Source organism: Falco naumanni, chromosome 6 (genome assembly GCF_017639655.2).
Source record: "Falco naumanni isolate bFalNau1 chromosome 6, bFalNau1.pat, whole genome shotgun sequence".
Taxonomy (NCBI): domain Eukaryota; kingdom Metazoa; phylum Chordata; class Aves; order Falconiformes; family Falconidae; genus Falco; species Falco naumanni.
The window spans coordinates 66,732,307-66,746,682 of NC_054059.1; the positions used below are offsets into that span (position 1 = coordinate 66,732,307).

General features: G+C 39.7%; 1 protein-coding gene across 2 annotated transcripts in view; it reads left to right on the forward strand.

Annotated features, from left to right (window-relative positions):
- The window catches only part of PDSS2 (decaprenyl diphosphate synthase subunit 2), a 120,242-nt gene that overhangs the window by 90,640 nt on the left and 15,226 nt on the right, over positions 1-14,376 (forward strand). For both annotated transcript variants that reach the window (XM_040598310.1, XM_040598309.1), the window contains 3 exons: positions 2,487-2,561; positions 10,908-11,081; positions 12,532-12,663. In XM_040598310.1, the coding sequence (XP_040454244.1) occupies positions 2,487-2,561; positions 10,908-11,081; positions 12,532-12,663 (381 nt within the window). The remainder of the gene's footprint in view (positions 1-2,486; positions 2,562-10,907; positions 11,082-12,531; positions 12,664-14,376) is intronic.

Sequence of the window (14,376 nt, forward strand, 5' to 3'; positions counted from 1 at the left end):
TTTCAAATTTTTTGATGAGAAGTAGCTGCGTAAGAACAAGTCAGTGTATCGTTGACAGCATGGATACTACTGAATCTGTAACAATTTTTCTTCCTGTATGTCAGTTTGGGATGCAGAGTAAAAATCACCTGGTTTCCTCGTTTCTCATTGCTTTCCCCAGTGCTCAGGACCCCAGGCCACTGACATTAAGCAGCATATGCTTTTCATAGATCGGATTAAGGGTTGATGAAGTAGCAGAGCCTCTTGCAAGCATCCCATTGTGCTCTTGAAACTGGAATTTCATTCCTGGTAGTGATCTGTTTGGCCTTGCATTTACCTTAGAAAAATATTATTTTTAAAAAAGGGAGATATTTGGAAAGAGGGGAAGTAATATTAATACTAAGTTCTCACTAACATATAGTGTTCGATATGTCACTAAAGACCTAATGGTACTTAATATACTGATTCTTCTAAGTCGTGGATGTGTAATTCTCCTAAGATGTTTTATAATCTATAAGAGGAAGAGGTACAATTGTTCACAAATGTTTCACCAAGATTGTTTTAAGTCAGTTAAAATTGCCTTTGAGAGTAGAGTTGCACTAAAAAGAGGGAGAAGAGATGGAAAAAAGAAACCCCAAAACAGGGTCCTGCTCAGTCTAGAGTTACAGGCGAGAGAGGAAAAGGTCTAGTTATCCAGAGCCAGCTGCATTGTTAAAAGTTCATACTATCACTTTGACATTTAGAGTAGGACTCAGTGTCTTTGTAAATTCCTCTTCGTATTACCAGTGTAGGTCTCTGAGCTCAGACCATTTCACAAACCATAACATTTTTTAGTGAGTGATTGATCTGTATTATGTGTCCTAGCCATCAGAAGAATCTTGGGATGTTGCTTGTATAAACTGTAATACAATCTGGTCCTGGGCATTTAGTTACAGACTTTCATAGACCTATTGGCGATACTCGGTCCTCCTGGATTTGGGAATAAGGCTTATCTGATACCTTAAAAAAAAAGGGGGGGGGGGTAGGGGGGAGGTGGGGGGCGGGGGGCACAAAAAAAATGACCCTCATTTTCTCTGTACCCCACTTAAATAACTCAACACATCTGGTAACACTGTAGGATCATTGTCCTTTCAGTTCCTCTGCAGCTCATATTGCTACAATATTTCTTTGGTATCTAGTTTCCTAAAGGGTAATGTGATTTTTCTTTTTTTTTTTTTTTTTTTTTTTTTGGCTGTTTTTATAGGTCTTGCAAATTAACCCATATGCATTGCAAGAAAAAACATGACTTTTAATCAGCACCATTTCTAAAGTTAGCGCTTGCTCTGTGTATATGAATATGTATATGAACCAGTGTTTAAAAAAAAAAAAGAAAACACACAACCTTTCTGCTAGTACTCAAAACTAGCATACAAATGTGGGGGGTTTATTATCAAATAAAGTATACCTAAATGTTAAAATATCTTTCTGTTAGGGGTTTTATCATTTGACTTGTCTTCAGTTACAAGTATGATAAAAATTGAAACTAAATCTTTTAACTCAATAAGGACTACATTCAATTTTAGGAAGCATAAAGAGGAATCAGATACAGACTCATATGCATAGGAAATTAAACATTCAAGAAATTAAAACTTTGTGAGCAACTAAAGGGGTAGCCTTAAGGTGTGCTTATTTGAAATGCCTGCATTTAATTTTACAATAAATCTGAGTATTTTGTTCCAATTAAGACAGTTCATGTGCACGACTTTAAATTGTACAGTAGTTCCAGGGAGACCATGGACTGCTTGTTTTACATTCTGGATCAAGTTCAGATTTTTAGGCTTCGCTTGAATAAAATAAAAAGTCTGAACCCTGAAGATAGTACAGATTGATAAATCTGATTTAAACATTCCCGTGTTGCAGACTTTCAGTATATGTGGTACAGCTGAGCCTCAGGCCATGCACTAAATACATCCACAGTGCATTCCCAGGGCACCAGAATACCAAATGATCACATTTGAAAGGTTACCTTTCTATGGATTCTGACTTTTCTGTATTAGCCATGAAGATTAGAATTTTAACAGCTCCCAATGAGAGGTATTGTGAAGTATTTACTTGGCAGGAAAAAAACAAAACAAAACAAAGCCCAGATGAGGTGCTGTCTCATATTCATGAAGTGGGATTTATTAGTTCTGTGAACGTCCTTGTGAGAATACACTCCATAGTTCACACTTTGGGGGGGGGGGGGGGGGGGGGGGGGGGGGGGGGGGGGGGGGGGGGGGGGGGGGGGAGAGTCTTGTTTTTCATTTATATTAACTTAAAACTTTGATAGAAGAGTTACTGTAGTAGAGGTTTTAGCAGAGAGACAGGATCATGCTTGTGCAGAATATATCCCAGTAAATCCTGCAGTCTTTTGAATTAGCTTTCTGTAAGGAAACGACTGTTTCTCTCTCTGGAAATCGGGTGGTAGCTTTGTTAATAAATTTGCTGATAATTAAAGATGTAAGGCTGCTTCTCCTTTTCTTTTACAGGTTGTGGAACTCATTTCAAGTGCTATTGGTGACTTAGTTCAAGGTATATATTATGAAAACTCAAAATCATCTGAGGTAAGAATTTCAGTGATTTTATGTACCCAGGTAGTTTGGTGATATTAATATATGACTACAATAAATATGATTACTTTCTCATCTGTTTAAAAAGAGGAGGGAGAGGGAGGAAGAGAATTAGCTGCAGTGCTAGTGTGTTTCATCAGTAACATCATTCTGACACCTGTGAACTCGGGAAGTTTCTAGAAATGCTCAAGGAGGGACTATTTTATTTCTGTGAGTGCATAATAAAACCATATCGTGTGTCATTACCGGGAGCTGTAGACATGTCTTACTGTGGCCTTTCCAAACACTTCCAGAGGTTTTCAGTCAGTGTTCTGTTAGAGGTATTTATGACAATGTTGTGTTGTCAACGTCATTCATATTTTAATCTTAAATCTCTCATTTCCAAGCCCAAAGATGTTTACAAAATGCTTCATCCCAAACTTGGATTGGGTCCTTTTTTTTCTTCTGAGCGTTCATCTTTTGATAATATGTACACGTGTTTTGTCCTGAAGCGGTAGGTGTGTAGCACTGCATTCTTCTCCACCAGCAGTCACCATGCACACATTGCGGGAGTCGGCATGGGCAAAGACAGCGGCTGCCAGCGCTGATTTCACACCAAATAATCTTGTATTTTTTCAAGGGCAATTACGGATGTACTGTTTTTGTTTGGCAAGAACTATAATGAAAATTGGTCAAATTAGATCTAGGTGTTTTTGTCTTTGCTAGAATGTTTAAGGAAACTTGTAGAGACACTTCTTGAAGTAAACTTGCTCGGGCAGGGTGTTGGAGCAAGAAAGAGTTCTTTCTTTCATTTGCAATGACTGTATCTTAACACATGCAAAAAGTTGATAATTTGAAGTTGCCATGACCTCTACAGGTTTCATGATAGGAAGTTTTCACTCGCTGATGAGCAGTCTGTATATGTGAATATCTGTCTTGAAATCCACTGAGGTAGGTAGTTTTAGTTATAGTGACCTTGTCTCGTGCCTAGTTTGCCTCAGAGGTCTGAATCTTCATGTTCAGTAGGTGAAATGGCTTGAAGATTGCTGAAATATATGAATTCATTTATATGTGTCGTGTATTTAGATTGCACCTCTGGCTTACTATTGCCATGTTGTAGTATACAGCAAAATTAACACCTTAGCGGAAGCCCTGATTTCATGGGTTACTGCTAGAGTCGATACCTGCCCTGATGCCTCTGCACCAGCCAAACCACAGTGGACAAGCAGAGTGCTGTCAGCTGCCAGCGGCTGGGTCCTGGAGGGTGCTGCTGCACCCAGTGACTACTGGCCAGCGTCTGCACCTGCTGCTCTGCAGCAGCAAAGACATGGTGCTGAAAGTAACCTTGTTTAAGCTTATCCCTCTCATTTTGATCGAAGCCAGTTAGGTGGGAAGTGATCACGCTAATGAGCTGAGGTCACCCCTCGGAGGAGGAGGCGAGAGCCTCTAGCAGTGAAGCAGTACTGGCACGCTTGGGGGACACCCGGGGCCACAGGCTCGCCAGGCAGCACAGCTGCACAGGGGGTGATGTACACAGAGTATCTTCTAGTTGGTACCTCTCAGGAGGGGGCCTGGGTGGAAGCACGGCAGCAATGTGATGTTGGGAACCTGGCAGTCCTGCACTTGCTGGGTTTAACCTGCGGATAAACAGACTTTAGTCATCGAGGTTGTCCCCAGGTACTGTGCTTAGGGTTTTACGTTAAAATAGATGATGTCTTTGAGATTTTTGCAAGTAGTGTTTAAAATTTTATTTTCCATGTTCAGGCAGGTTTCTAAGTACAAGTAGATCCCAGATATATCGTATTTTAAAAAACATCTATTTTTCCAGGTGTAGAAGTAAAGCTTTACAAGTTCATCTTGGTAGTGAAACTGCATTTTATTTTAACCACAGCCTCTGTGTAAATGAGAAATGTTGCAGACTCTCTTGGGTTCCTGCCGCTGCAGAAGGTCTTAATCTTCTTTTTCTTAGCCTTTCTTTTTCTGTTTGTTTTCTGTTGTGTTCCTGAAGCACTCCGCATGTGTAGATTGCAAGAGAAGTGTGATAAACTAAGCACAGCTGCATGATGTTTACCCCTCCCTGGCCCAATTACAAGTAGCAAAGACTTACTTTGTTTCAGTGACTTTTTTTTTGTCTAAAGGAGAGTTGAAAGTACAGTATACCCTTCCTAAGGGGAACCCAGTTAACTCAAAACATAATTAGTATGGTGGCATAATAAATACTGAAATTTACGTGATAGTGTAGTGCATAGCTTCTGATGAGACCTAAAACAAACAAGTGCAGGATCTACTTTAATGTTTTCGTTTTCTTGTCTTCTGAGAAATTTGGTTCCTTGTTGTGTAGGAAATATTCCTGCTGTTTGTCTCGCTCTGTTCTGCATGTCACCCATTCATGTCCTGAAAATCCTCTTTAGCAGAGGTTGCCAAACAGACTAGGTCAATTGTTGTTCTGTATCTTCTCGCCTTTTCATTTTTTTTTTCCTTTTTGAGGCAGGAAAGCTGTACTTTGTATGTTAAACATCTCTAATGCAGTCATTACAAAGCACCTCAATACCATAGACTAATTTAGCACCAAGTTGTTCTGAGCTTTGCTAGATGTCTACCTAGTTGGTAGACAAAATTACAAAAATAACTCTGCAAAATTGACCTTTCTCCTCTGAGACCATAAGTTCATGTTTACCCAAAAAACCCACCTGTTTCAGTTTGCTTCATTTGTATGACACAGTGGGAGAATTGAAAGAATCAGTTGACCTAACAATACTGACCATACTTACTGCCGGAGACATAGAATAGATGTAATTATTTGATAGCTCTCATTACCACTTTTTTTTTTTTTCCTCTGTAAAACCACATGCAGTCTTACAGCCATCCCCTTTTAGTGCATTGTTTGGTCATTCTTCACCTTGTCTGCATAGTGAGTCATTAGATCTGTGTGAAACAAGGAAAATAAAGATAATATTTAACTTCTCATCTTTATTTGAAGTGACAATCCAAACTACAAAGTATAGGCTTCAGTTGCAAAGACAGCCTGTAGGTTACAGCTGCCACTCACGTTCAAAGTACTGAATAGCTGCTGTGGTTTAAGACGTTTCACTAGCAATATTAAGCTAGTGTTTTGGACTGCAAGCTGGAGCAGAAAGGGGCGTTCTGATAAACCTTTGCAGCTTTGTGTGCTGAATCCCCTCTTAACCCAAAATTCTGTGAGTGAAGGACATTCTTCCCAGTTCCTGCCTGGCTTTCCTAAATCTAGATCTAGTTTGGAAGTAAAAATTTGTGCCTTAGTGCAGAGAGGGAAATTGCCTAATCTGGCCTTCAGTCATGATTGCGGTATCTATTTTTAGCAGTAAAAACATTGCACTGAGTCTCCGTTTCCTACTTTTAGGAGACCAAAGGCTTTTAAAATATTTGCTGACTCACAGAATACTGTTGTAGTTTTAGAAACCTTCTGCCTTAATATCCCATAACATTTAACAAATATTAATAAAGAATGCTTTAATGTCCCTGTCAGTTCACTGAACAGGGATGAGAGATACAGGGAAGCTCAAGGTCAGGCAGCAGCTTCGAGAGCAGGACTTGAGTGTGTTGGTGTGCTTTACCTGCCAGACCATTCTAGCAATCTTGAAGTATTAGGGACTGTTATGGGAAACTGTTTTCATGGCTTTTCTGGGTTGTCTTCCTCACCTCCAGAATATCAAGCTGATGCTAAATGTGCATTATCAGAACTCATTTTAGCGTCAGAATGGGACCGTTATGTAAGACGAGACCACTTCCAACATGTTCCACTGGTGGCTACAAGAGCTGTTAGGTGTTTCTGAAGTTTTTGCTGCAATTGTGTAAAAATTATGTGTAACCAATATGTAAAACATGTTTTAAAAGAAATACATTAGTGGCGAGTACTCATTGTACCATGTAGTGGATTAACAGGTTCAGGGGTTTTTAGACTAATGTAGGGTTTTTTTAAATGAAAATAAGTTTATTTTCCTGCTAAGTACAGGCTACATGTGGTAAGTGGTACCCATTCTTCTTTGATGTTTGGTCACCGGCCCTGCTTTGGAGAGTAATGAATGTTTTGGAATACTGCACACGTCCATGAACTGGACTGCTGTGAGTCTATGTTGTAAGTAAAGGGTTCACTTATGTTACCACAGAAGATAGATCTAATGTATTTTGAGTCACAGAAACCACCTTTTAGCAGGGCAGCAGTCAGTCAGAGCTTTCACTTTTTTTTTTTAAAATGTTTCTGTTGCAAGACAAAAGGGAAAGTTAAAATATATTGAATTTTAGTAAAGAGCATCTGTGAAAAGAATGCATAAATGTGTCAGGGGCAGGGGGAGCGTTGCCAGAAAGAAGGCCAATGCTATTTGTTTACTGCTTTTGTTCTTTTAAATACTAAACTTTTCCAGAGAGATTTACAAGTAACAGATGTGGAGAGATAAGTGAATTTAATATAAATTTTCAAACTTTTTTTTAATTATGTGTTGCTTTTTTTAGTGTCATGATAAAAGTATTAGGTAGTTGGTGGCATGCTTTATTGATCCATTTGCAGACACCCTTGTTCCTCCAAAAGCAGTGAAGATGTGTATTAATAGACCAATAAAACATGCCCTGTCATGTTCAGCAAGCAGGAATAAATCTATTGAAAGCTTATGTGAACCATGTGCAAGATGTTTTGTAGGGTCTTGCTACTGGTAGAGAGATTCATAGTTGCACTGGATTTTATTGAAGTTCTTGAACTGCCTAATTTAAAACTTTAAAATGCTATTTAAAAATATTTCTTAGTGTTTCTGTGGATTATTTGCCCATTGAGAACTCAACTAAAGTTTGATGTGATTCAGGCATTTCAATCATTTTGTGCAACAACAGATGGCTGAGAAGGAACTGCCATGGTATGGGAACAAAATAAAGGCTCCCTTATAAACTATAGCTGAAGTTTTACATTGAGAAGTCTCTGACTTCTGCTCCTTCCTGGTTTTGCAAATGGTTTTGTGCACTTTCAAGATGCAGTGTTCATTCATATTTTCCTTACTATGTTTTCAGCTGGACTGCTTATAAGTGTCTTCTTTGGTGTGACAAATCAAACTGAGTTACTGTTAAGTGCCACTTTTGTACTGGGGATCCTTGTTACCACCACTGAGAGCTGCCCTTCCTTATGGGTTTATGATTGCATATTTTGTCCTGCGGTTTCATTTTCTGAAAGTTTTTTGTTTCCCGTTGCCTGAGATGATTGTTTCAAACCCAGTTTAAATCATGGAAGTAGCTTAACAAAAAAATCAGTAAGAGACCTTGGAGTGAGTAAAAAGGGAGCACCCTCAGCTGTTCTTAATTTCCCATAGGAAATTATGATCAGCAGAGCTGGATGCAGATATTTTCCCTGTACTCCCATGCTGACATTATCCAAACCATGTCTGGAGTTGGCTCCTTTCTTCTAGGGATGGGGAGGGGTTGGGCTCTCTTCATCCAGCTTCTGCTACCCAGACAGCATCAGGGTTGGTTGTGATCTGGTGACGGAACTTGCGAATGAGGCCACTCCATAGACATTAGCTAATCAAATGTCTGAGCACTGTCAACTACAGCTAGAATTAATTTGAGTCTAAAAAGGCTTTTATATGAAAGGCTGTTAGAAGTCCTCTGGGCCAGCTAATGTCCGCTCTTATATTTATCCTTTGAAATATCCACTGCTCACAAAAGAAAACAAAGCTTACCGGAAAGTGAAAATTTCTGTAGAAGTAGTAAGTGCTGTCATGATGCCAGACTTCACAGATTTTGCAATTTAGAACTAGTTTCATTTTTCCCCTTGATGTTTTAAAATAGTGTTTAGGTCTTGTCATACATACCCTTGTTGTAAGAATGCAGTGTGGATGATGGACAATTTAACGTGAGAGTTAAGCTTGGGAAAAAATGGCATTTGGGTTGTTGCAAAACTTTGCTGAAGAAAGGTTGTGTTTGCCTCCGGCTTCTTAAGCAGCAGAAGCTTTAGGGGTACGCGGTCATAAGATGTTCTGTGATTAAAATCAGCTATACTTTGGCTTGCATGCTTATATGCTAAAGCACATCCATATGGGCGTAATGCCTTTTTACAGCCGGCTTCTTTCTGTAACCCAAAGATTCACAATACCTATGTTTTTAAGACTACAATACCATATCTTACATGTCTCAAATTTTTGACTTTTTTGAAGTTAGATGTCCATTTTAGATGCTTGAAGCTCCTACATAATGTTCACGTAGTAGACAGTAGACATTGTTGTGCCACTTACAATCCTGTGATGAAATTCAAACTTGTTTAAGAAGAATATATTTTTGTAACAAATCATAGAAGTTATTTCCTTTTATACATCAAGTTGCAATGACTGTTTAAGCTTCTTCAGTTCCTGTAGATGATATTTGATAATGTCCACTTTTCTGTTGCTGCCCAAAGGTTCCAGCAAGCACATATTTTCAACTTACAGGTCTTCTGAAAGATTTTTTAACTAAATAAATTGTTTCAGGATACCTTTCTAGAATATTTTTGCCTTGGTTGGATTTAAAACAAATAATTATAAAAATCACTGCCAATTTTCAATATCATCCAGCAAATTTTAGTAAATACTGTTTTTTCACAGAGCAGATTGTTGGTTAAGGAAAAGACTGTGTTGCGTCTTCCAAGAGCTCCTGAATTTAAATTTAAAATAAATTGATCTATATCTGAGTGGGGGAAAAGAAAAAAGACTTGATATATAGGAAAGTACTTGAATTAAATGCTCATTTTGACATTTTGCCAGTCATGGGAATTTGCACATGCTCTGGGCTGAATTAAGATAATAAAACAAAAATACTATAGTAAAATGAAACATGAGGAAAGTTAGGCTTGACTTTGTAAGTTATCATATGCATAATAGCAAACATGTGGTTTCTCTGTTCTTCACTTTCCTTGTATAAGTTAATAGCATGTCTGAAAGCAAAGGCATTTTGATACAGCTCTGTGTTACTTGGCATTGCAGAATTCTCCTACTTTTTCCATTAGTCTCAAATTATCCTCTCCCTTGTAACGCAGCACTTCTGGGTGAGATCCATAAGGGAGGAAAATTAGAGCTGAACGGATGGATTCTATTTCATTTGTTACCGATTTCATGACAGATAATACCTTGCTAGAAAACTATAGGGTCACACAGAATTACTTCTTGCTCGTTTCTAAGTAATTAAATTGACGTCACTTTGAGGGAAAAGGCTTGTTATATAAGAGGATTTTTATATTACTCTTTTAAAGAATACCTTTGGGCTTAGTGTGCACTATAGATTTGGCTGAACTGAGAAATTACAAACTTTTTTGTTTATATGCTTGGATTTTTTTCTGTAGCTTCTTGTTACTGATTTTGGGGGGGTTTCTAAGCAAAACAACTGTGGTCTTTTCTGGTTTGGGTTTTTTTCCCCCCCTCTTTAGAGAGCACCTAAAGGTGTGAGGGTAACATGTATGTGAGAAGGATTACAAGTAGTGTCCAGCTTTGAAGACCTATTAGTAAAATAGTGGCATATTAACACCTTGTGAGCCAAAGGAGCTGCAGTCGAAGTTGCATTTGGAGGGAAAAGTTTGGATTTGTGTTAATTAAAACACTTTGTGGGAAGTACTCCAAATTGGTATTTTGGATATGAGGGATTCTGAGAAGCGCTGAGCATTGCTGACCTTACAGTCAAGGTGATAAAATTCACTAGAGGCATCACTGAGATCTGTCAGTCCCCTGGGAAAGTTAATACCTGACATTTCTAAATCACAGCTTTATTTATTTACTTTTTAATACTTTCTGTCATTCCTCATCTTTAATATGGGAGTAGAAGAGGTACAAGTCCTCCATCACAGCCCTTCATTTTTCCAGTGCAGTTCTGTAAGGATTTTTAATAACTTTTGTAATTGGTTTTTTTCTTGGCTACAAAGGAGAAATTGTAAGGACGTTCCAAGTTTGTTTGGGATTGTTGTTTCTTTCTTGGTAATTGATAAGGAGCTGAAGTGCAGAGATGTACTCTGGGTTTTTTGATTGGGTTTTTGTTTTGTCTTTTTTTCTTTTTCCTCCCAGTCCCTCATGAGGAATGTAGTTGTCTTTTAAATGTTTAGTCATTAAGAAAAGGTTCTATACTGAATCTGTTGACTGATCCACATATTTTGCGTTGTTCTTTTTGAGCAGAAAATGAAAATGTTGTTGTTTGAAGCTGCCAGTATATATATTCAGATACTTTTCTCTACTCATCCCCATGCTCTTCTTTATTTGGCACCATGGCACCTAGAGTTCTGTTGCTCACCATGTGTTGTGTTGTCCTGTGCCATACCGTTAACTTCTGCAAGCTGACACAGCTGCAGTTTTGGTGTTTTCATGTTAGCCTTTGTTTCATTTTCAGGAGAACTGTCTTACAGATGATATTGGCATATCTACGTGGAAGGAGCAGGTTTACCTGTCACATAGTGCCTTGCTGGCAAAGAGCTGCCAGGCTGCAATGGAGCTAGCAAAGCACAGCGCTGAGATTCAGGACATGGCATTTCAGTATGGAAGGCACATGTCTATGAGTCATAAGGTACGCCTTTTCCTTTCGTTCTGGGATCTTCAATACAGAAGGACTTGTAAGATGTGTTGTTCTTGAGCTCTGTCATATGCTGCCACTGCGCTGTAGACTTTTGTCAGCAGGTCAGTGATGTTGAGAGATTTAACTGCTGCCTGGTGTGAAGTTGTTTGCAGAAGCTGCTAGTATGAACAGTGCTTATGAACTGGCAAAATCACAGTTTGGCAACGTAGCTTATTTTATTGAAGGCTCAGTAAACATCCCTCTGGTGCGTATTTCTTTAGCAGCTTAAAAAACTTTACCTTCTCTGCTCCTACGTTCTGCCCAAAGCCTCTGTCCCAGCAGCAGGAGATGCAGGAGGAAGCATGTGTATGTGTTGGGTCTCAGCTGCCACCACGCAGAGATTTATATCAAGAGGCTCAGCTGCCTGCAGCAGCACACAAGCTGATGTATGAGCTGCAGTGTCTCAAGGACCTGCCTATGTTCCCTTGTGAATAATCTGGAGGTAACTTCCAAAGGGGGAGCTGGAGGATAAGGAGGGAGGTCACCAGGGCTGGGCAGGAGCAGCCCACACCTCTGCAACAGTAGGATTTCCCAGATGAAGCCTCTGACCTCCATTAGAAGTCTTTCAGTCTGCAGCTAAAGTTAGTCCGAAGGAAAATGCACACAATGTGGACCGTGGATCTCTGGCAGTTTTGTCTTGCCCTAAAGATTTGCTGCTAATGTCTTGTGCTACTTGCAAGTATAGATGCAGCTTGAGACAGGGAGACAGACCTCCTATCTACTTAGGCAGTTTCTAGTTCCTCCAGGAGAAGAAAGTGTTTTTATAAAGTACGGCTTTACTGCCATAGAAATGCCACTATATGCTATTGCAAGGTACAACTCTACCAGTAAATTGCTTCTAGTGCAAACTATAGCCTTAATATTTTGCGTATGCTGTAATACTAATACATTCACCATTGACACATAGTTGTGTATAAAGGATTGCATAATTTTCATAGAAAGCTCCTAGCTATGTAACATCTCCTTTGTCAGGAGGGTCACATTGCATCAGCGTCCTTGGGTACTGAAGAGTAGAATGTATTACCCTTCACAGACTAAAAACCGATATTCTTCCCATCAAAGACAGGATCATTCTTTCCTTTATATTTTTTCTGCTTCCTGCCACTCAACAGTTGCCTACCTGGCTGTGTCCCATCACTTGCCCAGCTCTGCAAGCTGTCCTTTACCCGTTTCTTTGCAGATTCTCTACATGCTTCTCTTTACCACAACTTTCTGCCACTGCAATACTTTCAACATCTTCCTATCCCTCCCCCAAACTTGAAAAAGTGCAAGCAAAGTACAAGTGTCAAAGCAGGAAGTGGTGAGTAGGTATAGAATCAGGATATGGACCTTGATTTGGTGAGTGGGTGGATAATGTATAGACTGTTCCTGGGAACTGAAGGAAGATGTTTTTCTCTTTCAGCTACATTCAGACCTTCAGCCATTTATTAAAGAATGTTCTAGTGACACCTTGTCCTTCAGTTTGAATTCTGCGCCTGTGGTCCTCCATCAGGAATTCCTTGGAAGGGAAGCATGGATTAAACAGATCAGAGAGGTAAATTAAATCATTGTTCAGAATTTCTTAGTTTTGCCATTTGTATCTCTTCCTTTCAATCCGGAAAGAAACTTGGAAACTAACAGTGGACAAGGCAACGTGGAGGTTACCTCTGCTCTCCAATACTTAACACCTCTCTCTTACATGCTTTCAGGAGGGGGAAATCTAGGGACCTGATAGTTAAGCTCTGTCAAACTGCTGTGTGTCAGTGTAACAAGCAGATTCATTTGCGTGGAGCATATGTCTGTTCCTCTGCACTACTTGTGCAATCCCACGTCTTCGCTTAAAGCTACTTCCACTGGCAGCTTAAAGCAGAGATCTTTGCATTACACTGGCTGAAAGGTAGGCACACGTTTTCTTCTGCCAAATTGGCTCTGGAAGCAGTAGTTTTGGATGGGTGGGAAGATCTGGGGGACTTGGCTTCCTGACCACTACAAAATATTTGTGAGGTTTAGCTGGCTGATAACCTTATTCTTTGTTCTTTTAATTCAGCAGTTCTTTTCCTCTAACCCTGAGATGAGGAAGGCAGTAAGAATAAGATAGCTTTGTGGTGTAGACCTTTTTAGGTACCATGTAACATAGCAAGATTCAGGTCCATGAATGGCTTTCTGGCAGTTGCTGAAACACAGATAGATAACTGTAGAAGACAGCAGGGAGGGAAAGAGGGGAAAACACCAAAAGTACCAAAATTAAGCATTCTGTTGAGTTCCTGCATCAGTTGGACATGTTTTGTCTGTCTAAACAGTGGTGATGGCTACCCTTTGGAAATTCCTGCAGTTTTTGCATAGAAAGTCCGCTGCCTTCAATAAGAAGCTAGCTCTGTGCAAGCATATTCATCCAAGATGTGCTTGCTGATGGCTTCTTTTCTTGCTGCTTTGAAAGCAGGATTCTCAAGTAGAGGGTGTGGAGTCTGAACCTCTGCCTAGTTCTGCGTTCATGATGGCCAGGTTGCAGCCTTCACATACCACAAGAAAGAGGTGTAGTTGCTTCAGCAGTGAAATTTTGGGAAGTATATCCAAAATCTACATTACAGTGGTGTGGACCTGGGGGATCTTAAAGTGAAGCAAACCTTTTGTCATTTTGATATTAGTTTATAGTGTGTGACAAGGAATTTTGGAATTCTACAATCTCATCACAAGGCTCATATGTGAGTTGAATATAAATGGATTTGGATGATTGTAGTTGGAGAATAATGATATTGCCACAGCACAGTGAATAAAAGCTTTGAAACAATTTCCCATCTGCAGAATCTAGAGGAGGTTGCAGGGCGCCGGGAGTACCGTCTGTTTGCTTACTAGTTCTCAATCCAAAAATGGGCATTATAGAAGCAACGGAGCAGTTCTCTCTGAAGGCGGAGGATGGGGAAGTGACATGCACTATGCAAAAGTATTTACTAACTACTACTTCAGCTCAACGCAAAGTGGACACCGCATCCAGGAGCCTTTCTTGGCTTGTGCTGATTTAGGAAGGAAAATTACTTTTCATTAACTACAGGCTCTTTGAGATGTCATCCATCCTCACATTCACTATGTGACATTCTGTGTAGGCCAAGCATTCAAACCAGGCTTGCTCACGTTGGCAGTACTTGTAAGAGTGTGCTCATAACCACCCTCTTGCGCAATGTCATTTTTGTGGTTCCAATAGGGAAAGCAACGCACAGCACACTCAGTCCCTGTCAGGTAGAATTTTTCTTAGCAGCTGAGTTTATGACGA